This window comes from Rhinichthys klamathensis, unplaced genomic scaffold (genome assembly GCF_029890125.1).
Source record: "Rhinichthys klamathensis goyatoka isolate OS25496 unplaced genomic scaffold, OSU_Roscu_1.1 h1tg000092l_1, whole genome shotgun sequence".
Lineage (NCBI taxonomy): Eukaryota > Metazoa > Chordata > Actinopteri > Cypriniformes > Leuciscidae > Rhinichthys > Rhinichthys klamathensis.
In genome coordinates this window covers 3,360,369-3,385,477 of record NW_026606631.1, presented here as the reverse complement: position 1 = coordinate 3,385,477, position 25,109 = coordinate 3,360,369, and the positions used below count along the sequence as shown (strand labels likewise).

Genomic DNA, 25,109 nt, shown 5'->3' with positions numbered 1-25,109 from the left:
GTTATGAAGTTTACGACATGGAGAAACATAACCCGGCCAATAACAAGTAATCTCAAGAAAAAGAAATTGATCTTACTTAAAAAAAAAACTGTTAACCTCGTAATTGCAAACCATTAAATTAATTTATTTTATTATATTGACAATATTTTAATCATTTTTTTAAATTATTCTCTTTCTCGCCATGAATATAGCCGGGGTAGCTGGCATGGCGTTAAACTATAAACAAACAGTTTCGATTTTTCAATTACAAAGAATCTTCAACTGAAGGCTTAAGTTTGTGTGCAAAAAATAATTTTGTGTGCTTGCCGATTTTATTAGTGCAGGACGGGTGTAGTATTTCCTTCAGAGAGGAGCTCTGTCTTGAAACTGTGGTTTTTGGCTACTGCAGTGCTTTACTTTCCCAGCGCAGTGCCCCATAGAGTCTGCAAATCGTCCCTGTCCCTCCTCTGGAGCCAAACTCAAAGCTCTATAAACATAATGAACGAATGAAAAAAACAGATTTCTATTGATTTTAGAACTTCTTCAAAGAAATAGGGAGAGCGAAAGACATAATTGTTTGAAAGTAGACCGTGTAATCTTGTCATTTTGGCATGTTAACAAAAGAATTGCTTAAACTGTATTACAGCTTTTGTTTAATATTAATAAGGGGAGTTAAAAAACAAAGCAGCAGCTTTTCAAACAAATAGACTAAATGCAAAAAAGTATTTCTGCACCTAGTGGAACCAAATGAAACAGCTGGTGAATTTTATTATATTTTTATATTTTTTCCAATTCTAATAAGGTTGATTCTATATTGGGTCTTTGGATCCTTGGGTTATAGGAAGTAGTGGTGTAGTGGTTCTGTAGTGGTTGTAGTGCTGGCGAGATGAAGTTCTTTAGACTGGATAAAAGATGAAAGTGGACTGAATAGAGGGCAGTGGGAGTGTTTGTGTAACACGAGAGGGAAAACCTTAATTTGTGTTTTAAAACGATATTTGTTCCACTGTCATCGGGCTGAATCGATTCCTCTTTCTTTTTTTTAATATAATCTCACAGTAACACATAACACTGTAATTAGGCTAGTGACATGACAGAGAAATCAACCTACAAACACACACCTTAGAGAACAATTACAAAACTCCCAAACCGGTGAACACCTTCTCTTTCTAGCTGGTTCCATGTCTACTATTGTAGTGTAGTTTGAGAACTATAGCAAACCAAACACTCCCAACTACTGACAACCCTCGAGTTCGAGAGGGGGTTTGTTCCGGCCGCCATAAGACTGTATAATGGATCTGTGTGAAGTGCATTATTTACTACTAATGATAGTAGTTTGTTTTTGTGATTTTTTTTATTTTTTTTATTCTTAACTGTTATCATTTGTGTGTTTATGAGTGTATTGCGGTGAGAATGCTTGTTGGTAGTCTACACACATTATATGCTGCTGGACATCTGAATTTCCCCTGTGGGGATGAATAAAGGTTTTAACTAACTAACTAACTAACTAACTAACTAACTAACTTATAGTCGAAGCGTCCCAGCAAAAGTGAACCCCTTCTCAAAGCACTCAAATGAGGCTTCGAACGTCACCGGTGACATTCTCAACAAAAGCTTTGAAGACAAAATTGGGCAGTTGTGTTATTGCACTATTGGTGTGTCCTCTCAATTGGCTCTTTTGATTCCACTCGTCTTATGCCTTTCTGATTTGTGAAGCTTGACTTATGTTGAACGACTTTGGTTATTCCTCTAACTGTTTGCCTTGTCTTATTAACAGCAATGCTTCAATACATCTGCAAATGGATCTTACGCCAGTCCCAGATGTGAAACGTTTTCTTTGCTAAGAAAATAAACTGAATTTTCTCTGCAAAGCTGAAGATCTGCTCAGGCGTGCATGTTTGCCAATCCATCGTCCTAAAATTGTACCTGTTCGCAGAAGTGGGAGGAACATAATGTCACGTCCAGCTGGTCTCACTGTATCCAGCGGGACGTCCACACTGCGGCCAACTGTTTTTCATGTTATCCTCCTCCTCCTTTTCGCACCCTCGGCACACCTCCACAAAAAACGCGGATTCATGGCCAATTCATTTCTTGGAAAATATGCTATTTTAGGAACGTGTGAGTTGTTGTTGTTTCAAAAAGACTGAATCATTTTGTAGACAGCAGTCTCTTGTTTTTCTTTAAAAAGAAGAGCTGACGAAAACTAGTCCAAAATCTGAGGAAGGAAATGTGTCCATCTGGAAGCACAGAGGTCTCCTGCTAACAGCACAGTCGTTTCCTTTTACAAAGGTTTCCTGATTAGGAAAGGCTCTCTTTATAAAACTTGTCTTTGTTCCTAGCCAGATGCTTTTCAGATTTGGAAAGTGAATGGATATCATATATTTTAGTAAACAAAAAAGGTTAGAAAATTGTGAAAGTTCTTTTAATGGCTTTCTAACCACAAATGCCACTTTGATATTTCATTAAAAGTAAACATTCGGTTGAGAACAGAGAGTATTGAACTCTTGTTGGGAATCAGTCGTAAAAGAAAATAAAGCAGCAAAAGAATAGCGTTAAAGTGGTAGCTCACCCAAAAATGGTTGTTTTGTCATCATTTACGTACCCTCATGTCGTTCCAAACCCATTTGACTTTCTTTTGCTGGTAAGTTAAAAGAAATTACACTATATAAGTATATGTGTTGTGCTTTTCAAGTACTCTGGTGCCTTACAAAAGATTTGTGATGAACAGACTTGCTAAATGAAATACCAGTCAACATGGTGTCTTTGACTTGAAGAGGTCATATTGTGCCCTTTTACAAAGTCTTGATTTTGTTTTGGGGTCTACTAGAATAGGTTTTAATGCTTGAATGTTAAAAAAAAAACATAATTTTTCCACACATTTTACATTATTGCAGTTCCTCACTTCCCAGTCTGTCAGTAACGCTTCGTTTAGTTCTTTAGTTCTCTATGAAGCCCCTTCTTCCGAAAAGCTCAATGCGCTCTGATTGGTCGGCTGGATCAGTGTGTTGTGATTGGTCAAGTGTTTTGAGTGTGTTTGGGAAATGTCACCCATAGATATCATATAATAAAGGCTAGATGTCTCGTCCGCGCTGCTGGCCAATGGAGGTCGACATCCGCACGTGGCGGCCATCTTGTCACAGGCAGCTCGCTCACTCGTAACATTGTGTTTTAATGGTGCATGTACTTTTAAATAAACCATAACTTGCTCAATTTTCTACCGATTTTCAAACGGTTTGGTTTGTTATAAACGTCAGAGATGTAGTTATGACACTGCATACATATGAATAATTATAACATATATGTTCAAGCATTCAGAATTATAGCCATGTTAATAACGTTTGTAAGAAACCAAACCGTTTGTAAATCCGTCAAGATTTCAGCGAGATAAGAGGATTTGTGTTCATGCTGATCACTCACCTTACATCAGAGCCTGCCTGTGACAAGATGGCCGAACGGTGATGCTGGAAGTGACTCCGCCGTAAGACATCTAGCCTTTATTATATGATATCTATGATGTCACCCCCCTGACCATAACCACAAGTTTCAACACACTTACTAACGCGACTCAACCAAGCCTCACCTCCATTTTTGTGTATGCCTTGGGCGGGAATTATTTATGAGGAATATAGTGATGCGTTCGTTCCCAGAAGAAAACTCAAGATTACAATGGAGGCGTTTCAGGGAGTTCAGAAACAGTGCGCACTTATATGGAAAATAACTCCCTTTGGAGTGACTTTGTGCTTTGTAACTTTTCAGATCTTTTTGCAGACAACAACATTACACACTAAAGAAAGTTGAAAATGTAAAAAAAAAAGCATAATAGATCCTGTTTGAAAATGAACAGATTTCATCTTCGCAAAGCCAGAACCCTTCACTGCAATCCCAATTTTAGAATGTCCTCCTCTGATATAAAGTCCCTTTTTACTTTCTTTAAGAAAATATCAAAGGCTTCGAAAACATATCACATCCTTGAGTCTGTTGTAAAGAACCTTTAAAGTTTCATGACAAAATGTTATGTTGTGTTGATTTGTGTAATTCTTATGAACTTACTGTTAATTTCTGTATACTTCCATTTGCAAAAAAAGGAGAAAAAAAAGCCTATAGACTAAACACGTAATATGCATGTGGATGATGTCATTGTTTTCACAGATTCACATTTTTGTAGTTTACATGGAGATGATAACGGTGTCGTTTTCAAAAACTTGTAGTTTGAAACCCGTTTTCAAAAGTTTGTGTTTTCAGGCCACCAAAACGCATAAAAAGTCTTCCGGTTGAAAACGGTGTCGTGTAAACGGCCCCTAAGGCAGTGAGATATGTACATATCTTACCAGGTGTTTCCTGACCCTTGTTGTACACTTGCAGAGTTGTCGCGAGGGGCCGACGGCTGTAGCGCTGGACCCTTGGAGCAGAACGGAATGACGTCGCAGACCAGCAGCCCCAGGCCCTGCAGAGTTTGACCCGGGATGGAGCTGAAGGTGTGGGTCGATGGAGTTCAGCGCGTGGTCTGTGGGGTCACAGAGAACACAACCTGCCAGGAAGTGGTCATTGCTCTGGCTCAAGCCATTGGTAAGGAGCCTCAATTGCTTAATATAGTCTTTCATATGTCATGTTGTATGGAACATTCAAATCGTCACCTTTATTTATATACCGCGTTTTACTGTATTGTTTCAAAGCCGCTTTTACAGTGATAAACAGGAAATAATCATCAATGATGCAAACAAAATTCAAATCTGCTCTAATCTCTAAAAAAAAGACAATAGTTTCATTGATTGAAAACTTTCATTATTTATTCACCCTCATTGTCGTTCCAAACTTGTATGGCTTAACAAACTGGACATTATAAAACTTGAACACTTAAAGTTACATGAAACAAATAATACAACTGATTTAACCGAATTGATATTCATGATTGGAAACATAAGCCTGGTTTCATTACAGATTTGCACAAAACTTGTGCGATTATTTTCTAAATGTCGATAAAAAACTATTGACTGAAACCGATGTTATGCGATTCTTTTTCTTCTCGCGATAAGTCATTCCAAAAACCATGGCACCGCACTAGCCATTATTTTTAATCGATGGAGACGTAGGCGTGTTATCGAACCATTAATGGCAACTAAAGCCCCTTACTCTTGGGAGCGGCCACATATGAGGTGTTTCTGGGTGTTTCTCCCTCCGATAGGCAAGGCAAGGCAAGGCAAGTTTATTTATATAGCACATTTCATACACAATGGCAATTCAAAGTGCTTTACATAGAAGAAATTAAAATAATCAAAACAAATAAGAATAATTAAAACAGTTTAGAATAAAAAATCAAATAAAGTAGTACTGGTCCACCCCTATCTGAGATGGAAGAGATTGAGCCGATATGCTTCGAGGTCTTGATAAATTGTGGCATTTCTTTGTTGTTTAGAATCCAATATACCCGTAATTCTTTTGTATTTAATGAGTTTAATAAAGAACTCCGTCTCGTCCAAACATACCGCGTCATCTTTAAAGAATGATCGGCTTTTACGTACGCCAGGTGACCTGCAAATGCGGAAAAAACGGTTTCCATTGTAGTTTTGCGAAACATTCCTTTTTCAAATTGCTTGAAAAACCACCTCATGCGAGCGTAAAAACTTTGCGATATATGGGAGTTTTTGCCAAATTGACGTGTTTCCACTGGGCTATCTTCAATTCATAATTTCATTTTGCGCAATTTGAAGGGTAATGGAAATGCAGCTATAGTTATAAGTAGCAGTATTTAACTAAATATTTATTTTGCAACAAATAAGTACACTTGAAAGTCTGCGCACTTCTGCTAAGCAGACGTCTACCTGACAGTCAAAAGCGGCCTTATATCACTGAAGTGTGGACTAAAGTGAGGGCTTAGAGTGCCAATTGGGACAAGCCTTCAAACGAATAGTTCAATGAAATGAATTATCTGAAAAAACTGATTCACCAAAATGAATAAGGCTTCCCAACACACAAGGAGTAGCACAATATGACATTAAAAGAGTGATAAAGAATTCTAACATGCTACTGATATCTGTTGAAAAAATAGGTCTTTACTGGAAAAGAGCTTTTACTACCAAAAAACGACTCCCCAACAGTGGAGTGGAAGACTATATTGCTGACACAGATGCCATCAATCCTCAGTGATGCTGAAACCATCTGGCATCCAGGTTGATTGAGTAATCATCATCCATTTTATAATTGAAAAGAAGATTAAGTATAGGAGAGTTTGTATTGGCTTGAGACTAGTTGAACAGCTTGTCTAAAGACATCAGGCATATTCGAAGGAGTTTAAGGAGAGGCACAAATGCTGATTTCAGTTAATTACATCACCAGTGGGACCCAAAGCAATTTGTTTCTGATTTAAACCTGTCTTGTCGACGTCACCGTTTGATTCTATTTTCAGCTGCACTCAGACTGGTGTAATCTAAGGGCCCCTTGTATTAGTGTGAAATGCGCTGGCGCAACCAAAGTGCCCGCTGACATGGAAAATCTGACTCGTTCTACTGGAAGAAAAAAGCTCTTAAGAACACCTCGATCCTCTTTCACAGTTTTGGGAATAATGCCTATGATTTAACAGAGGTTAAATGGTACAAAAATGCATTGCTCACTATTTCAAACACAGTATATCTTCAGATAAAGTGCTCTAACCATGTTAAGAATAATTATTTGGTTGTTTTGCCAAGTAGCAAATGATATGGTAGTGGAGCAGAGACGAGCAGAGACGTGCAGAGAGTTCAGGGGCTCAAATGTAAATAGGGGAATCTATCACTATAATTATATTCCGCGTCACCATTTTGTGCGTTCATTATGGAAGCATATGGGTAGCAATGTTCAATTTGAAATGTAATATGCAAAATGACAATGAAATTTGTAAAATGGCTATGCATTTCTGTATTTAAATTTACATTTTCCATTACAGTTGTGCAACGTTGGTTCAAAATGAAAATGAAAAATTAATTTAAATTTCAAATATAATTTACATTTGCCAAATTGAAAATTGCTACCCATATGCTTCCATAGTTATTGACCTAATGGCCTACATTTCACATAATAGGCCTGTAGATGGCACTTGGACTTGAATTTAACCAACTAGGATAGTTTCATCAAATAGTAAATCAATATTCAGCACATAAATAAGAGTAAATGAACACTAGTTAAAATAAATGCGACGTCCAGTTCTGCAAGGTTTTGCGAAGTGCTTTGTAGTCAATTTATATCCGATTTTTAAGTGACGTCATTTAATTGTAAACAGAGACAGATTGCTGCACAAATGCAAATAGTTCCTTTCTTGTCTAAAAGTTGCAACTTTTAGACCGCTCCTTGACGTTTCTAAATGGTTAGTGGATATATTTATGTAGTTGTGGAGTTACATTGATTCATCTCATCGACTTGCATGTCCCGTCATGTTTAACTTTTACACAAGGTGACATAGTACCCTGAGGTCTTTATAAGACAGTGCTCGTCTGTGCAGGCGACGACAGAACAGTTTGCATCCTTTGCTTGAACTATTGCCATTGCGTTAGAACTGGTTACACTGCTGTGGCGTGCCAAAACCATGGTGGTGCCAACGTGCAGACCAAGGGGCGGTAATATTATAATAAGATCCCCTTCCTACGTCAGAAGGGGAGCAAAATCTGATCGGCTTATTTTTTTTTACATGCTTGCAGAGAAAAGCTTACCAAAACAAAGTTACTGGGTTGTCACTTGTCACATTTTCTGGGTTGGTAGATGCACCGGGGACCCGATTATAGCACTTAAACACGGAAAAAGTCAGATTTTCATGATATGTCCCCTTTAAAAAGCTTTTACTACCAAAAAAAACAACTCCCCAACAGTGGAATGGAAGACTATATTGCTGACACAGATGCCATCAATCCTCAGTGATGCTGAAACCATCTGGCTTCCAGGTTGATTGAGTAATCATCATCCATTTTACAATTGAAAAGAAGTCAATCACTGCGTGAAGTTGGCCCCGCCCCCTCCCACCTTGTCAATCACTGTGTGAAGTTGGCCCCACCCCCTCCCACCCTGTCAATCACTGCGTGAAGTTGGCCCCGCCCCCTCCCACCCTGTCAATCACTGCGTGAAGTTGGCCCCGCCCCCACCCAACCCAACCATAGACAGTAAAAGAAATGGACGCAGCGACTCCATAGACTTCAACGGAGAAAAGTGAAGTCAAATAGAAGCACTCACTTCCTGATTGCCAAGCGAACTGCGCAGGCTCAAACTGAGCTTGACGACGTAGATCTGACGTGAGCAACTTGCACGTCTTCTAGTAGCTGTGCCAAGAGGAATCTGAATCATTCCCTTCCGAATCTTGCAGAGCCGGAGAGCGTGAGTATTAGCTGTCCATGAGCTAGCAGCAGGAGCAACTTTATGACTCTCTATGGGCTTCTCCCTTGACTTTATGCCTCCACGTCCCTCCGATTGCCCGCGAGCGTCTACTTCTGTCTATACGGTAATTTCTCTACTGTGCGACAGAGAGTCGCGTGTTATGACGCAATCGTTAGCCTATTTTTACAAAAACGGCTTCTACGGGGCCATAACGTAAGATACAAGGTAATGGAGCCTTTTATACATTGTCGTGTTTCTTTAGAAATAAACAATGGACAAATGGAGTCTTTAAACGACCTCAGATGTAAAGTTTTTCGCTGTCAAAGTGACGCAAAAATGAATGGGAGTCAATGGGATGCTAACAGTAGGTGAAGGCTTGTTAGCCAATGGCGGCCCCCGGGGAGACTTCAGTTTCCGGCTGGTGGATTACCCCCTTGAACCCAACCCACCCTGTCAATCACTGCGGGAAGTTGGCCCCGCCACCATCCAATGCAAAACGTCGGAAAAAAGGGCTCAATCGTTTTTTTTTTTTTTAACCTGAAAAAAGACAGTGTCTATGCAGTTTTTAACTCATTTATGAATAAGACCAAGAAATTACTCCCCTTCGTATTGTCCAATGAAACTTTAGCTTGTTCTCTTACGAGAGGTTCTCTCGTATTGCGTAAGTTTAGCTTACGCTACGGGAAAGATTCATCTTCTCGAGATATTGAAGCCAAAAAATTATCCTTAATTTTGTATTCATTGTCAACGCAGTGCAGCAGCTAGCAGACCTAGAGCAGGCCATCTCGCGTGCTTATTGGCTGCCCTGCATGCATCTGCTGCAGCCTACCAGTGAGCCCCGTGTGACGTCACACCCAATGAAGGGCGCTCGCGCCTTCATAGCGTCATAGCCCGCCAGAATGGGCGTGGCTTAGCGTATATAAGAAGGGGCTCGTAGGCTGAATTCCCTGATTTTTCGACTCTTCAGCGAGCTCTCCGCATCGCTGGATCTGAGAGAAGCCACCGCCGCCGTCGAACAGCAAACAGCCAGCTTAGGACAGCGCTGAGGAAGCCGGCCGTCTTCGCCACCTTCAGCCATCCGTGCGAGCTACGCTATCCGGCGACGTATCCTTTTTACATTGCATTCTAAAAGAGCTATTTCTAAAAGAGCGCGAGCGTCTTTTTAAAGATGCCTCGCACTTCCTGCGGCTCGTGCAGAGCCCCGCTCAGTGTTGGAGACCGCCACGTGATCTGCGCTCTCTGCCTGGGCCTGGAACATGCAGAGTTCTGCGAAGCGCTTCCGCTGTCGACCCTACGGGCTCGACTCGAAGTCTTTAACCCGGATGCAGCCGCTCCGCCCTCCGGGGGACCGCGCAGGAAGAAGCGCCGTTCCCTGAGGCAGCCGGAGCCCGTGGCCACAGCGACGCGCTCGCCGGAGGATCTCCCTCGAGCCTCGCTTTCGCCCTCCCCGCCTCCCCTCCCCGACGCGCAGCTGCCGCTCACGAGCCTCACTGCCGTCGCGTCTGAGGAGGAGGCCGAGGAACATGCCACGAGAGACTGCTGCTCCATCCTGGCATCGGACAGCGAGGAATGGTCGCTTCACTCCGGCTCCTCGTCGATCCAGGAATCCAGCCGTTCCCGCGTTGGAGCTGACGCGGAGCTTATGCGCCTGCTGACGCAGGCCGTCGACCGCCTCGGGCTCGAGTGGTCGCTGCCGAAGGAACCCGCGCCGAACAGGCTCGACGGCTGTTTCCTTCAAAGCCGCCGCCGTGCAGCTACAACGAGCAGGCCCGCTCCTTTCCTGCCGGAACTTCATACGGAGCTAACGAAGTCCTGGAATGCACCATTCTCCTCGAGACTTCAGTCCAAGGCCTCCGCGTCGCTCTCCCAAGTGGACGGCGCCGCCGAGAAGGGATACACGGCTATTCCCCCTGTGGAAGAGACGGTCGCAGCGCACCTTTGCCCGCCCTCCGCGAGATGGCGGTCTCGGTCAGCCCTCCCGTCTAAAGCCTGCAGAGCCACGTCCGCCTTGGTCGGCCGCGCATATGCCGCCTCCGGCCAGGCCGCGTCTGCTCTCCACTCCATGGCTGTGTTACAGATCCTGCAAGCCGACCTCCTCCGTGAATGGGATGAGAAGGGCCGGGATCCAGCTGCGGTTACAGATCTGAGAAGCGCGACGGATCTCTCTCTCCGCGCCACCAAAACCGCAGCTCAGGCTATCGGACGAGCCATGGCCGCGTTGACTGTAACAGAGAGGCATCTCTGGTTGACGCTCGCGGATATGAGGGAAACTGAGCGAGCCACCTTCCTGAACGCGCCGCTCTCCCCCACTGGTCTCTTCGGCCCAGCGGTTAACGGGATCGTTGACCGTTTCTCTGAAGTGCAGAAGACCACGCAGGCCATGAATCTCTTCCTGCCGCGACGCTCGAGCTCCGCTACAGGCCGCTCTCGCGAGAAACAAAGCCAGCCTCCTGTACGAGCTAACACCCAGCGTCCAGCACAACCCCAGCCTTCGCAGCGACGTCAGGGCGGCCGCCCTAGGTCGCGCTCAGACAGCCGTCACAGACCGCCGCCCCCCAGGGGGCCTCGGCAGAAGATCACGCTGAAGTCTGAGCACGCGAAATCCTCCTAACAAAGAGAGAGAAAAGACGCGCGTGTCCCGCCGCGGCCGGACCGCCGTCGAAGCTTATTTCCCTGTCAGTCCCCTTCAGTCAGGCTACTGCAGTGGTTCATTTAGCAGCCAACGAGCCGGTTTGTCCACCCTCTCGCCTGCACACAAACGCCGTTTTCACGGCGACCCAGAGAAATCTCAAAAAGAGTATTATGTCTGGTCCGGCTCACGCCGTCAGTGTTCTAAGTGTAGTGAAAGTGCCCACCTCCCAGTGTTCACCCCTACACACAAGCACATCAAATATCGTGTCACCCACAGAGCACACTCTCATAAAGCGCAGAAAAGCCGATCGAGTGTTGAATGTAAGAAATGTGTCCACAGTGTTGTGCCCACTATCTGCCCGCTCTGTTACACGGTCAAGACAGCAGGTTATGAATGTAAGTCCCGTGCCCGCCAGAGAGCGTTCACGCTTGCTAACACAAACCTCCCCCCGGGCGCCGCCCGCGCGTTTAAGTGTTATCATGAAACGCAGGGCGATAATAAAACGCTCCCCATCCATTTTGATCGGGGCGTCAAATACATGTGTAAGTCTCGTGCCCGCGCAAACGCGCTCACGCTTACAGAACGCTTTTCCGCCCAAAGCGCCACTCGCGTGTCAAAAAGTGAGGAAAAAAGGTTCCCCATCCCTTATGATTGGGACATCTCACACAAAGCAGCCGGTTTCGGTTTTCAGCGAGCAGCCGTTGCCCAGAACAGAGAGCGCGCGCGCCGCGCTCTCAGCTCCGGTTCAGTTTCACAAGCCCGCGAATGGCGGCGATCTGAACCTGGAGGCCATTCGCCCCCTAGCGGCTCACATAGTTGCGTGGGAATCTATCCCGGGGATTTCGGAATGGGTGCTGAGCACAATAAAGCAGGGCTATACACTTCAATTCATTCGCCGTCCCCCGCGCTTTCGAGCACGGACCGCGACGATAGTGAATACGGAAGTAGCACACCTACTTCACGCAGAAATAGCAAAGCTGCTGTGCAAAGGGGCTATAGAAAAGGTGCCGCCTTCTCTGAGCGAGTCAGGCTTTTACAGCCGTTATTTTCTCGTACCCAAGAAGGACGGAACCTTCAGACCGATCCTAGATCTGAGACATTTGAACAGGGTGCTTGTGAAAAGACCGTTCAAAATGCTTACGACCAGGAAAATCCTCGCGCACGTTCGCCCGAGGGACTGGTTTATTTCTCTAGATCTGAAGGATGCCTATTTCCAGATTCAGATAATACCCCGTCACAGGCGATTTTTGAGATTCGCCTTCGACGGTCAGGTATCAATACACCGTCCTGCCGTTCGGCCTGTCTCTGGCACCCCGTACATTTACGAAGTGCATGGACGCGGCGCTCGCCCCCCTGAGAAGTCAGGGGCTGCGGATAATGAACTATCTGGACGATTGGCTGATTTTGGCACAGTCAGAGACGGAGCTGCTGTCTCACAGAACAGTGCTTCTCAGTCACCTGGAAAGCTTGGGTCTCACGGTCAACTGGACCAAGAGCTCATTACTACCCAGCCAGTCAATTTCCTTTTTAGGAATGGAACTGGACTCGGTGACTATGTCGGCTCGTCTATCGGCACAGCGCACGCTCCGTGTTCGCCACCTAGCCGCGTCTTTCCAAAGGGACAGCTTTCTCCCTTTGAAAACTTTTCAGAGGATGTTGGGCTGTATGGCGTCAGCTGCAGCGGTGCTTCAGCTGGGCCTACTGCGCATGCGCCCGCTCCAACGCTGGCTGAATGCTCGCGCGTCCCGCCGAGCTTGGGTTTCTGGCGGTCAGAAAATCAGAGTGACTCAGACCTGCATAGCGGCTCTGCAGCCCTGGTTAGTGGCCGACTGGTACCAGCTGGGAGTGACGATGGGAACCGTCTCTTATCGGAAAGTAATTTCGACAGATGCGTCCAACTGGGGTTGGGGCGCGCTGTTCGAGGGCAGACCGGTCTTCGGCCAGTGCTCAGACCAAGAGAGGTGTTTTCACATAAACTGTCTGGAAATGATAGCGGTCGAGAATGCGCTGAAGTGCTTCCTCCCGTTCATACAGGACCAACATGTTCTCGTCCGCTCGGACAACATGTCTGTGGTATCCTATGTAAACCGTCAGGGCGGTGTCAGATCCAGAAATCTCTGCAATCTGACGGAGCGCCTCCTTATTTGGTCCCAGTTGGACCTGCGCTCGCTGAGGGCGGCGCATGTGCCGGGCCATTTGAACGACGGCCCAGACAAACTGTCCAGGGACAACGTTCCCCCAGGGGAATGGTCCCTGCACCCCCAAACGGTCCAGAAACTGTGGCGCCTGTTCGGCAGGGCGGAAGTCGACCTATTTGCGTCAAAAGACAACGCTCAATGCCCAACGTTCTTCTCGAAGGACGAGGACGCGCTGGCCCAGGTTTGGCCCAGCCTCCGGCTATATGCTTTTCCCCCGGTCTCTCTGTTACCACAGGTAATCAAGAGAATCAGGGAAACGCGCCACTCGGTGCTCCTCATAGCCCCGCGTTGGGAGAATCAGATTTGGTTCCCGGAGCTGGCACGGCTGTCACATACAGCTCCGTGGCCGATTCCGGTGAGGGCAGATCTCCTCTCTCAGGCTCGCGGCACGATCTGGCATCCCCATCCAGAGCGCTGGTCTCTGCAAGCATGGTTGATCAACGGGTACTCGTTGCCCTGCCAGAAGGAGTAATGAACACGATCACGCAGTCTAGAGCCCCTTCTACAAGAAGGCTCTACGCGTCTAAATGGTCGGTGTTCTCGGAATGGTGCACCGACAGAGGTCTGGACCCGCGGACATGCGGGGTGGCGCAGCTGCTCTCCTTCCTACAAGAGCTGTTGGATAAGGGGAGGTCCCCATCCACGCTCAAAGTGTATGTGGCGGCCGTGGCAGCGTTCGCAGAATCGACGCACGGCCAGTCATTGGGAAGACATGAGTTGGTCATCCGCTTCCTAAGAGGAGCTAGGAGGATGAACCCGCCGCGCCCCCCGTCGGTTCCCATGTGGGATCTTTCACTGGTCCTGGAGGCCCTGAAAGCTTTTCCCTTCGAACCACTGGATTCTGTGGAGTTGAAATATCTATCACTAAAAACCGTCTTTCTGACTGCACTGTCGTCAGTAAAGCGTGTGGGGGACCTACATGCGCTGTCTGTCAGCGCGTCGTGTCTTGAGTTCGGGCCGAATGACTCTAAAGTCATCCTCAGACCTAGACATGGTTATGTTCCGAAAGTGATGGGCACTCCGTTCAGAGCGCAAGTCATCTCGTTGTCAGCGCTCCCAGCATCTGACAGCGAAAGTGATGTGAACCTCCTCTGCCCTGTCAGAGCGCTGAGGTTTTACATTACGCGCTCCGCCTCATTCAGGCGTTCGGAACAGCTGTTTGTTTCGTTCGGTGGGCGCACCAAAGGTCTCGCCTCCTCGAAACAGAGCCTGTCCAGATGGATAGTGGACGCTATAGCAGCCGCTTACGCGTCAAAAGGTCTGCAATGCCCTCTGGGCATCAGGGCTCATTCCACGAGAGGCGTGGCCTCTTCGTGGGCATGGTCCAGTGGAATTTCTATCCATGACATATGTGTGGCGGCGGGCTGGAGCTCCCCGTCTACCTTTGTCAGGTTTTATAACCTGGAAGTTCCTGCCTTGCAGGCTAAACTGTTGTCGGTTTAGAGGAGAGGTGTATTCTGCCCAGACCTCCTGCTCAGATCACTCTCACATGACCCAGCTCTCCTGGTTGAGCTGCACTAAGTGGGGTATGAGCCATGTGCCTATACAGACCGGCGCGCTGCTCTGTATTCCCTATGTGTGCTTATGTACAAGTGATGGCCCGCGTAGCTGGCCACCTTATTCTCCACCTCATAGGGGTTCCCTGAAAGTTCGGGGCCTCATGGTGGATGCTTGGCGCGCACGGCGTTGACAAAGTGTTCCCGTAGCGTAAGCTAAACTTACGCAATACGAGAGAACCTCTCGTAAGAGAACGATACTCGGTTACTAACGTAACCTCGGTTCTCTCTAGAGAGGGAACGAGTATTGCGTAACCGGCCGTGCTCGCGCCACGAGCGACTTCGCTTCAGTTGTCGAAAAACCAGGGAATTCAGCCTACGAGCCCCTTCTTATATACGCTAAGCCACGCCCATTCTGGCGGGCTATGACGCTATGAAGGCGCGAGCGCCCTTCATTGGGTGTGACGTCACGCGGGGCTCACTGGTAGGCTGCAGCAGATGCATGCAGGGCAGCCAATAAGCACGCGAGATGGCCTGCTCTAGGGCTGCTAGCTGCTGCACTGCGTTGACAATGAATACAAAATTAAGGATAATTTTTTGGCTTCAATATCTCGAGAAGATGAATCTTTCCCGTAGCGTAAGCTAAACTTACGCAATACTCGTTCCCTCTCTAGAGAGAACCGAGGTTACGTTAGTAACCGAGTATCGTTTTTCCCCATCACGATTGGTTGGTGTATTATACATGACAAATGGGCATCAATGAATTATGTAATATTTGTAAATAATATGTAAAATGTGGATTTTTTATTGAATCGACACACTAGCAAACCCTGAGAGAGCCATATATGGTTGCACGGTTCTCGATCGCTTTTGTAAACAGACTGTGGTCACAGTTTTGTATATGCAACTACTGACATAAACTCCTTGTTGCCTATTTTAGTTTTACAGTGAGCAGATTAATTAGTCAAGCCTGAAGCAAGATGCAAATCTGTAGCAACGCATTATGGCAACAAAGTCTCATTATGTCTGACAGCAGATAGATTAAAATAAAGAGGAATTTTCCGACTTTTCAGCTATACAGTACGTTACTGTTTTGTACAATAACAACACTGACACCACTAGATAATAAAATTAGTCAGCGCAACAAATACTGAGTGCAACTTTCATATCTATGGTTCCAATCTTAATCTTATTCAGCAATGCAAACTTTATTCTTTTTTTATAGGTCGGACAGGACGCTACACACTGATTGAAAAATGGAGGGACACCGAGCGGCATCTTGTTCCTCACGAGAGTCCGGTGGCCTCTCTGAACACTTGGGGGCAGTATGCCGGTGACGTGCAGTTTATCCTACACCGCACAGGCCCCTCTCTCAACGAGTACCCCCCAACTGAAGGTCTGACTCCTCGGGGCCCAGAGCGAGGCTTGCATCGGCAGAGCCTTCCACTGATGGCCAAGCTCCGAGCTCCAGGTGACCGTTCCCTCCGTCGCCGCGAGCCACGGCGCAAATCTCTGACCTTCACCGGCGTGCCCCGCAGTCTGAGGGACATCCTGAGTGGAGGCAGGCTCGGCGACAGTAGTGCCAAACAACGAGAGGTTTTAGTGAGAAGTGCCCACAATTCGCCGTCAATGTCCCCTCGCTTATCAGGCAACCGGATGGAGGATCTTACCCAACTGGTGAGGCTGCAAAGGGAGACTCTTTCCGTTCTAGACAGCAGGATGGATGCATACGAGGGAGAGCTTCGGATGTTGACTGAGAAAAGAGTTGGACTACAGGATGATGAACTGTATTTGAAGATAACAGAGGAGGTTTCAAGGTTGGAAAAGCAGGTGCGAAGGAACAAGGTAGAGATCGAGGAAGAGGAGTTCTGGGCAACTGAGCTCCAGATTGAGCGGGAGAGCGAGAGGCAGCTGCAGGAACGAATCCAGGAGTTGAGCAGTCGGCTGCGCAGTTGTGAGGGGGATCTGGATCAGCGGCTGGTGTCTCTGCAGGGTGTACAGGCAGGGATAGAGGCTCAAAGGCAGCGTAAGGAGACCAGAGAGACCCAGCAGGCCAGTGAAGGGGAAGTGAAGGCTAGACTTCAGAGACTGAAAGCAGAACTCAAGGCTCAGGCTCAACACACGGCCCAGCTTGAAAACAGCTCAAGAGCTGTGGACCGCTCACTGGCCGAGTCGTGCAAGAGAATGCAGGTACGTAAGGGTTAACTCAAAAAATTGAGTAATCCATTTGAAATTTTAAATATAAATTTGAAGAGCGCAATGTTAACCAATGGTCTTGTAGTTCTGATTTCAGCTATAAAGACAAGCATTGATTTTCATTAGTGTGCGTTGCATTCTGGCTGCAATGAAGTCTACAATACCCGGATTAAACTATTTTCGATTTCCGTTCAGCTTAGTGGCAGTTGTTCAGCTGGGGCAGGATCCCCCAGAAGAACGCAATTTTAATTCAGCCATCTTTGCTCATGGGCACAAAAGCTGGAATACACTACACAACTTTTGCCCAGAGTTTTACCTCAATTTCGAGTCGACACTAGCTGCCGAATGTCAGATTTTGCAGATTTTTTAGCTCCATACTATGAATCCATCCAATCAGAGGATATCAAACATGTTTTGAGCCAATTTTAGAACACATTTTTTTCATTTATCATGCGTCTCCTAGCAATGAAGTGCATGTTTCTGTGTGAGTGTGTTGTGTTCGGAATGACCCGAAAGTCTGGTAGTGCGTGATCTCATCTCGTGTAGTGTATTAGAGAGTTAGTTATTAGTGTTATTAGTGTAGTTTTTCTCTGTAACCATTTACAAAGTCGGCAAGTGTATGATGTCTTGTATTTTAAAATCTTGTTTTTAAAAGTCAGGTGATGTATTGTAGCCTTAAAGGGTTAGTTCAGTGAAAAACGAAAATTCTGTCATAATTTACTCGCCCTCATGTTGTTCAAACCCGTAAGACTTTTGTTCATCTTCGGAACACAAATGAAGATATTTTTTATGAAATCTGAGATATTTCTTTCCCTCCATTGACAGCTATGCAACTACCACTTTGATTGGTCGAAAAGTTCATAAAGAGTTTGTAAGTAAAACTAATTCATATGAATTGAGCTGCTTAGTCCAAATTTTCTGAAGAGAAACGATCGCCTTATATAATGAATAGATTGAATTTAGGTTTTTTATCCCATATAAACATTCAACAACTCGCACATCAGTTGTAGTAAACGGAAGCTGTGAGAACCAATGAGGTTCATTCTCGTGTTACGCAGTGAGTTTGAGCTTCTGCGAGAACCAATGATGTTCATTCTCGTGTTACGCAGTGAGTTTGAGCTTCTGCGAGAACCAATGAGGTTCATTCTCGTGTTACGCAGTGAGTTTGAGCTTCAGCAAGAACCAATGAGGTTCATTCTCGTGTTACGTAGTGAGTTTGAGCTTCAGCAAGAACCAATGAGGTTCATTCTCGTGTTACGTAGTGAGTTTGAGCTTCTGCGAGAACCAATGAGGTTCATTCTCGTGTTACGTAGTGAGTTTGAGCTTCTGCGAGAACCAATGAGGTTCATTCTCGTGTTACGCAGTGAGTTTGAGCTTCAGCGAGAACCAATGAGGTTCATTCTCGTGTTACGCAGTGAGTTTGAGCTTCTGCGAGACCCAATGAGGTTCATTCTCGTGTTACGCAGTGAGTTTGAGCTTCAGCGAGAACCAGTGAGGTTCATTCTCGTGTTACGCAGTGAGTTTGAGCTTCTGCGAGACCCAATGAGGTTCATTCTCGTGTTACGCAGTGAGTTTGAGCTTCAGCAAGAACCAATGAGGTTCATTCTCGTGTTACGCAGCACGTTTGAGCTTCAGCGAGAACCAATGAGGTTCATTCTCATGTTACGCAGTGAGTTTGAGCTTCAGCAAGAACCAATGAGGTTCATTCTCGTGTTAGGCAGCACGTTTGAGCTTCAGCAAGAACCAATGAGGTTCATTCTCGTGTTACGCAGTGAGTTTGAGCTTCAGCAAGAACCAATGAGGTTCATTCTCGTGTTACGCAGTGAGTTTGAGCTTCAGCAAGAACCAATGAGGTTCATTCTCGTGTTACGCAGTGAGTTTGAGCTTCTGCGAGACCCAATGAGGTTCATTCTCGTGTTACGCAGTGAGTTTGAGCTTCAGCAAGAACCAATGAGGTTCATTCTCGTGTTACGCAGTGCGTTTGAGCTTTTGTAAGAACCAATGAGGTTCATTCTCGTGTTACGCAGCACGTTTGAGCTTTTGTAAGAACCAATGAGGTTCATTCTCGTGTTACGCAGCACGTTTGAGCTTTTGTAAGAACCAATGAGGTTCATTCTCGTTACGCAGCACGTTCAGTTGAGCTTCTGTTTATGTTCGCTGTTATATGTAAATAAAAGCCTAAAATTAATCTGTTCATCTTATAAGCTATTGTATCTCTGCATTAAAGTTTGACTAAATCGCTCAACTCATATATATGATTTCTACGATCTCTTTATGAACTTTTTAAAGAGTCAAAGTGGTAGTTGCGTAGCTGTCAGTGGAGGGACAGAAATCTCTTAAAATCATATATAATATGAAGAATATCTTCATTTGTGTTCCGACGATAAACGAAATCCTTACGGGTTTGGAATGACATGAGGGCGAGTAAATGATGACAGAATTTTCAATTTTGGGTGAAATAACCCTTTAAACGTGTTGACAATGGTGTTTAATAGCATTATCGGAAGGCTCCACAAGAACGTGCAAAGTCTTTCATTAGCGACTAGCCTGAGCTGTGATGTCAAAGGCAGCAGAGAGCATTTCTACTTAACACTTTTAAGAGCCATCCAAAAAAAAAATCTGCATCTACCAGCAGGGACTAACTGGACCAGGCTAACCAGCCAAACCTTGACTTATTAGCGTCCCCATCAGGCTTCTCAAGTACTTAAACCAGCTAAATATTCATGCCGGTTGACCGGATTCAATAAATGGTGAACTAGACTATCACCAATCTGGCACTAACTAGCATAGAAATTCATGCTGGTCTTAGCTGCTCTTATCAGCAGGGTTCTGTCTAAAACTGGGATTGCTGTAAATACAAAAATGACGCATGTGTTTGGATTCTTGAGCTAATTTTGTGGAAGTACATTGGAGAATTGTTACTAGCCAGTTGTTATTGCATTGCTGCAGGCTGAATGCCAGTTGCAACCCTACACAAACATTTCATTAGTACCCTCTCCTCCCTCTTTCCACCAGGAGAGTCACTATGAGCTGGAGCAGCTGACTAAAGAGTTGAGGCAGGTAAACCTACAGCAGTTTATTCAACAAACAGGCACCAAAGTCACGGTTCTGCCCGTGGAGCCTGGCGATGAGGACTCTAGCAACACAAGAGATGATAAAGGTATCTGTTTTACTGACAACATATCCAAATCCCCATATCAGAACCAAATAGCCTGTGGTTCAGAATTGCTCCATACAGAATGGATACTGTTAGCTTTCAGCATGAATGACCTCAACCATAATGAGTAATGAGTGCGTTTTACAAGTGTCATTAATAGCAAGACCACATCTGGTTTCAATTTAGTGCAGTGCCAAAACTGCAGGCCCTTGTAGTATCTGCTTTTTAAAAAGCAAAAAAGCAAAAAGAAGGGTTTTGTGGGTAGGACAGCTAAATGTTTTTTCCCCCCCTGTAAACCGTATAAGGCTGAGGGCGATTCAAAAGCACTGCTGAGAGTTGTGTCGTGACAGATTATAGTTGCAATGATTGACTCAACAGTCCTACCTCTGCCATTTACTCTGTCTAGTACAAAAAATCTGTTATTTCTTTTTAACTTTAATGACGTCAATCCTGGACGGGGGTAAAAAAAAACATTACAGTTGCAAGCTTTCTGTTTGTAGATGTCACCAAGTTCAAAGTAATTCCTTTTTGTTTTGTTTATATTACTAATCCAAAGTGACCCCTTGTGGTTGGAGTTGGTATTGTAAGTGTTAATCCTGCAGTCATGGCCAGTTTTGGTGGCCAATCCTGTTCCTGTAGAGTTACCTTTCTGCCCTGATCGAACACTACTGAACCAGCAAACTTCCAGGAGCACTTGATAAATATAGTTGGATCTGAACTCTGCAGATAGGTAGATCTCCAGGAACAGGACTGGACACCATTGGTTTGGCTACATAGGAATGGAATATTGGCCTGCACACTACTTTTTGCTATCTGATCAAATAATGAGTCATTTGTCACACTGGAAATGCATCAAGTGCATTGCATTGTGGGGTACTGTATTTCACTCAGTGTCCCCTGTTGTATTTGCATATTCCATGTACTCAGAAAAGGGGCATACTATGCATTGTATATATATACTGCAGAAATAGTAGTATGATATTCATAACAAGCAACATGTATGCAAATATGTTTTTTCAGTTAGAGTCCATTTTCCAAATTTCCCATTTGACCTTGATTATACTTAATATTCTTAAGATCCCTGTTAGTGAAATGAGATATTAGACAAAGTTCTTTAATAATATGTAATTTAATTGTTTTCTTTCATTTCCCAGACTTCGCTGCATTAACTGGCTCGCTGAAACGCCCGGGTTCATCTTACCCTGTGGTTGGCAGCATCCGTGGACTACATAGTCCAATCTCCTCAGGTTTGAATCCTGAAGGCATCTACGTTTGAGCACCAAAAACCTCTCCATATACGTTCTCGGCTGAATTATTTTTAGTAGTTTTTCAATACTTGACCACAAAGAACTGTATACCATTTCAAATACAAACAAAAGTATTCTGATCATTGCAGTGTCTACTATTTGAAAGTGGTACCCGTAACCTTGTCACACAAAAACTATCAGATGAAGGATGAATTACTTTGGAAGCTTAAATATATTTTTGTATTATTATTTTAGCCTCTGAAAACGTTTGTATGAATGTGCAACTTTCGCAATTTGTGTTTACTGTTAAGTAGAAGAGATTAATCTATGATTTCAAACCTGTGATATTTACGTTTATTGTTTTTTTGTTACATTTCATACTGTGGTTGATTTTTATGTTTATCAATCTGTAAGTGTTTTACAATGTTGAGCCAAAGAACAATCACTTATTTTAGTTGCAATATGTTACTGCATGACTATAAAATATCATACTCCTTGCTTTACTTTAACCAATTGTCAATATATGCATAAAATGTTACTGCTATTGACAAATACACAAGTATTATTGCTTGAAATGTACTTTTACTCTTAAAGGGATAGTTCGCCCCAAAATGGAAATTCTCACCCGTGTGTCGTTCCAAACTTGTATGACTTTCTGTCTTCTGTCGAACACAAAAGGAGACATTTAAAAAGAAAATATATCAGTGTTTTGAGACTTCATTTTGAGTCAACTATCCCTTTAATATTATTACATATGTTTTACATAATTTGTTTCAGCCAAAAATGAAATCACAGCTATTTAGCTGACAGTAGTGCCTTACTGAAATTCAACCGAAGCCATGTTAGGATCAAGTTTAATGATGGTGCAAGCATGTTAACTTTGTGAATTAGATTTTGGTATTTTCAGTGTGTGTATGTATATATAAATCTGTTATGATGTTTAATGCTCAAATTTTGCTTACATGTTGTCTTGTACTTATGGCTGCATTTGATTTCAGTAGAGTTTGGGGGTATCTAAACTTGTTTGAAATTGATTCCTACAGTATGTGGAGTTTGCTAATTGTCAACCATTTACTATATATATTTTTTGTAAACAGTTCATATAAACCACTGAACATCTATATATAGCGATGTGAATCACTATTAAAGCCAAATCACCTCATATGAATGCTCATTTACAACATAATCCTTTTGAGTAATAAATGCAAAGTCAAGTGTAACAGCAAGAGAACAGAATTGGCACCCGATTAAAATAAAAAAAGTAAGCCACATTTGTGTGTCCAGCCTAGTGCTACTGGCTCTCAGGAATGGGAGGAATGTTGTGAAGGCCACCGTCCAACAGTATGTGAGGTTTGACTACAGCCAAAATAGGGCTGCAAGGAGCTCCAGCGAGACAAAACGCCTCGTCCGCATCCAGACCCCATTCACGAAGAGTTTTTAGGGCAGTGGCACAGATGTTTCGAGAGCCCCTCACGGTTAAGACACAGGTGCAGAGAGGGCTGTTCTCATGCCCGAACCTCCTCCTCATTTGACCAATCAGAACGGCAAACTCCTTCATGCAGATCTGATAACATAAAACTAGGTTAATAAGACTAATGGTTATTAATTAAAACAAAAACAAAAAAAAAACATAATATGTCATATCCTTTGCTTTAATACTAAGTTGTAGAAATACAAATATTACACGATTTACCTTTGCTGCTTTGAAGGTCTCTATTTGGGTTTCATTGAATCCAAAATCTGAAAGACTATCAAGAGTATCCTCAGAGAAACCGATAACATCACCTGAGAAAATGACTTTCAGCTTATCGAGGATGTGATGATCAGCCTGATCATACAGCGAAGCAGCTGGAATTCCTAAACTCAACACAATGTGCAGTTTTTAAAGTTTTTAAAAATTTCCGCAATAACTTTGAAAATAATGTGTTAAATGTTCATGCATCACGAGGCGATCTACCAGTATGCAGAGCATTGTAGACAGCGTCCCTGTCAGTAGAGACGAACAGATTTACTTTGTTTGATTGAAGAGTATTTATGAGTTCTTCCTTTTTGCAAAAGTAAAATTTGCCTATTTCTAGACCTGGTGATAGGAAAAAAGCAAAGCAATATAAGCATATAGCAGAAATAAGCATATATTTGAACAAAAATGGCACAAAATATTTTGTTTAAGTATTAAAAGCACAAATCCCATGTTTTTATTATTATAAGACATTTGAGATATAATAATAAAAACATGGGATTTGTGCTATAAGACATTTGAGATATTTCGATAAATTACATAACATAAAAATAGCATGAAAATGTGATAATTGTAAACATTAAATGTAGGCTATATCATTATGATATAATGTGAAAAAGTGATTCTGGCTCTTATTTCTTTTAAATATGTTTCACTTGTTACAAAAATATTAGACAATATCTATAAAATAACAATTAATTAAAAAGTCAAAACTGTATTGAAAAAAATCTGTAACAGGATTACAAATATACGGATCCTCTAGTCTAAGGTGACAAACTTTGCGATTGCAAGGAAAACTTTGCGTTCCCTCACAAACATTTTGATAGCGAACAGTTTCTCAATTCTCAGGGGAACGCACAACATTTGCGAGAACGCAAAAGCATCGACAAATAATTCTTTCTTTCATCTTATATTTTTTTCTTCCCAATGTCCCTTTAGGGGCTCCGTACAAATAGCAAGGCTGAGAAATATTAAATATTACACATTTTTAAGTGCACAATCGCCAAAGTGAACTTACCATAATGCTTTACACTCTCAACTATCTTCAATTTGAATTCTTCTGAACACTCCTTTGCAACGAGAATCACTTCAAATAGCAAAGATTCAGTCTTGTTCTGGTCCACAAGTCTCTCATTCACTGTTTGCACAGCCTATATTTACAGCAAACATTTCAAAATCATGATAAATCTCATCTGAATATGGCGTACAGTATCCAATAACTGTATTCCTACCTTAATAAACGTGAATGCTATGCCTTTGGTTAGTGCATCTGTGTTTGTGGACGTTGAGAGTTTGTCCAAGTCAAATAGGTCGTTATATTGCAGCGCAATTATAAGAGGACCTGTGCAAATCTGTAGAAACATTAAGCCATGAATGGGTGTACTGTACAATATGAAGTTATGGTGATTACTACAGCTCTCACTAGCGGACAGTGTAACTTAGCAACTTCTGACTTTACCTTGTTATCCTCCATTCCCTTCAAAACATCCGTCCTTCGCCTACATTAACAGATGCGGAAGTGAAAATCTTACGACTGTAACGTCAACAAAAACAAAACAAACCTGCGCGTAACTTAACATTACATGGACACTTATAAAAAATGTTTGAAATGACGTAATTAAAAAAAGTGAAATGTGAGTATACCTATGTGCTTCCCGCCAGCAGCACACAGCTGCATTGTCCAGTAACTAGTGCCGAGTGTCAACATTCACTGTGTTTATGTGTCACCCGCCGCCGCCTCGCGCTGCGGAGCGGCACAACATCAGTCTGATCAGCTTTTGCTTTATTAAAATACCCATTATTAAAACAACCAGTAATGATACCGATTTGGCAAGAGCAGAAACTTACTTCATTTCGGAAGTATTGCCTTTCAAGTGAGTCAGATGTTGATTCAGTAAGTAGTAACCACACCTATGATGATGCAGCCTATATGGAAGCGGGTTTCCGCCACGGAATAAACTAAATTAAATAAAATATATTTTTGACTTTTTATCTGGCAATCAGGGCTGCACTGGGACAAAAAATCGGCCCTGGCATTTTGGCCCAGACTGGCCCACTACATGATCCGAACTTTGCACGCCCTTATGTATAGGCCTACCAACTCATATTAAAACCACTAATGCCATAAGTGAATA

The 25,109-nt window shown here is 43.8% G+C and overlaps 2 protein-coding genes across 2 annotated transcripts; one reads left to right on the top strand and one right to left on the bottom strand.

Moving 5' to 3' along the window:
- Window positions 1–4,337: 4,337 nt before the first annotated feature.
- On the top strand, window positions 4,338–21,427 carry LOC130086038 (ras association domain-containing protein 8). The gene is made up of 4 exons (XM_056252146.1): window positions 4,338–4,542; window positions 15,862–16,826; window positions 19,848–19,992; window positions 21,144–21,427. The coding sequence occupies exons 1-4, from the start codon at window positions 4,440–4,442 to the stop codon at window positions 21,263–21,265; spliced, it is 1,335 nt and encodes a 444-aa protein (XP_056108121.1). The 5' UTR covers window positions 4,338–4,439; the 3' UTR covers window positions 21,266–21,427.
- A 1,020-nt stretch (window positions 21,428–22,447) lies between these two features.
- On the bottom strand, window positions 22,448–24,648 carry LOC130086041 (cytosolic 5'-nucleotidase 1B). Its single transcript, XM_056252151.1, has 7 exons — window positions 24,619–24,648; window positions 24,434–24,473; window positions 24,207–24,326; window positions 23,993–24,125; window positions 23,194–23,316; window positions 22,930–23,093; window positions 22,448–22,800 (listed from the first exon to the last, which is right to left on the bottom strand). Exons 2-7 carry the CDS (start codon window positions 24,446–24,448, stop codon window positions 22,528–22,530), a joined length of 828 nt encoding a protein of 275 aa, XP_056108126.1. The 5' UTR covers window positions 24,449–24,473; window positions 24,619–24,648; the 3' UTR covers window positions 22,448–22,527.
- Between the last annotated feature and the right edge of the window lie 461 nt (window positions 24,649–25,109).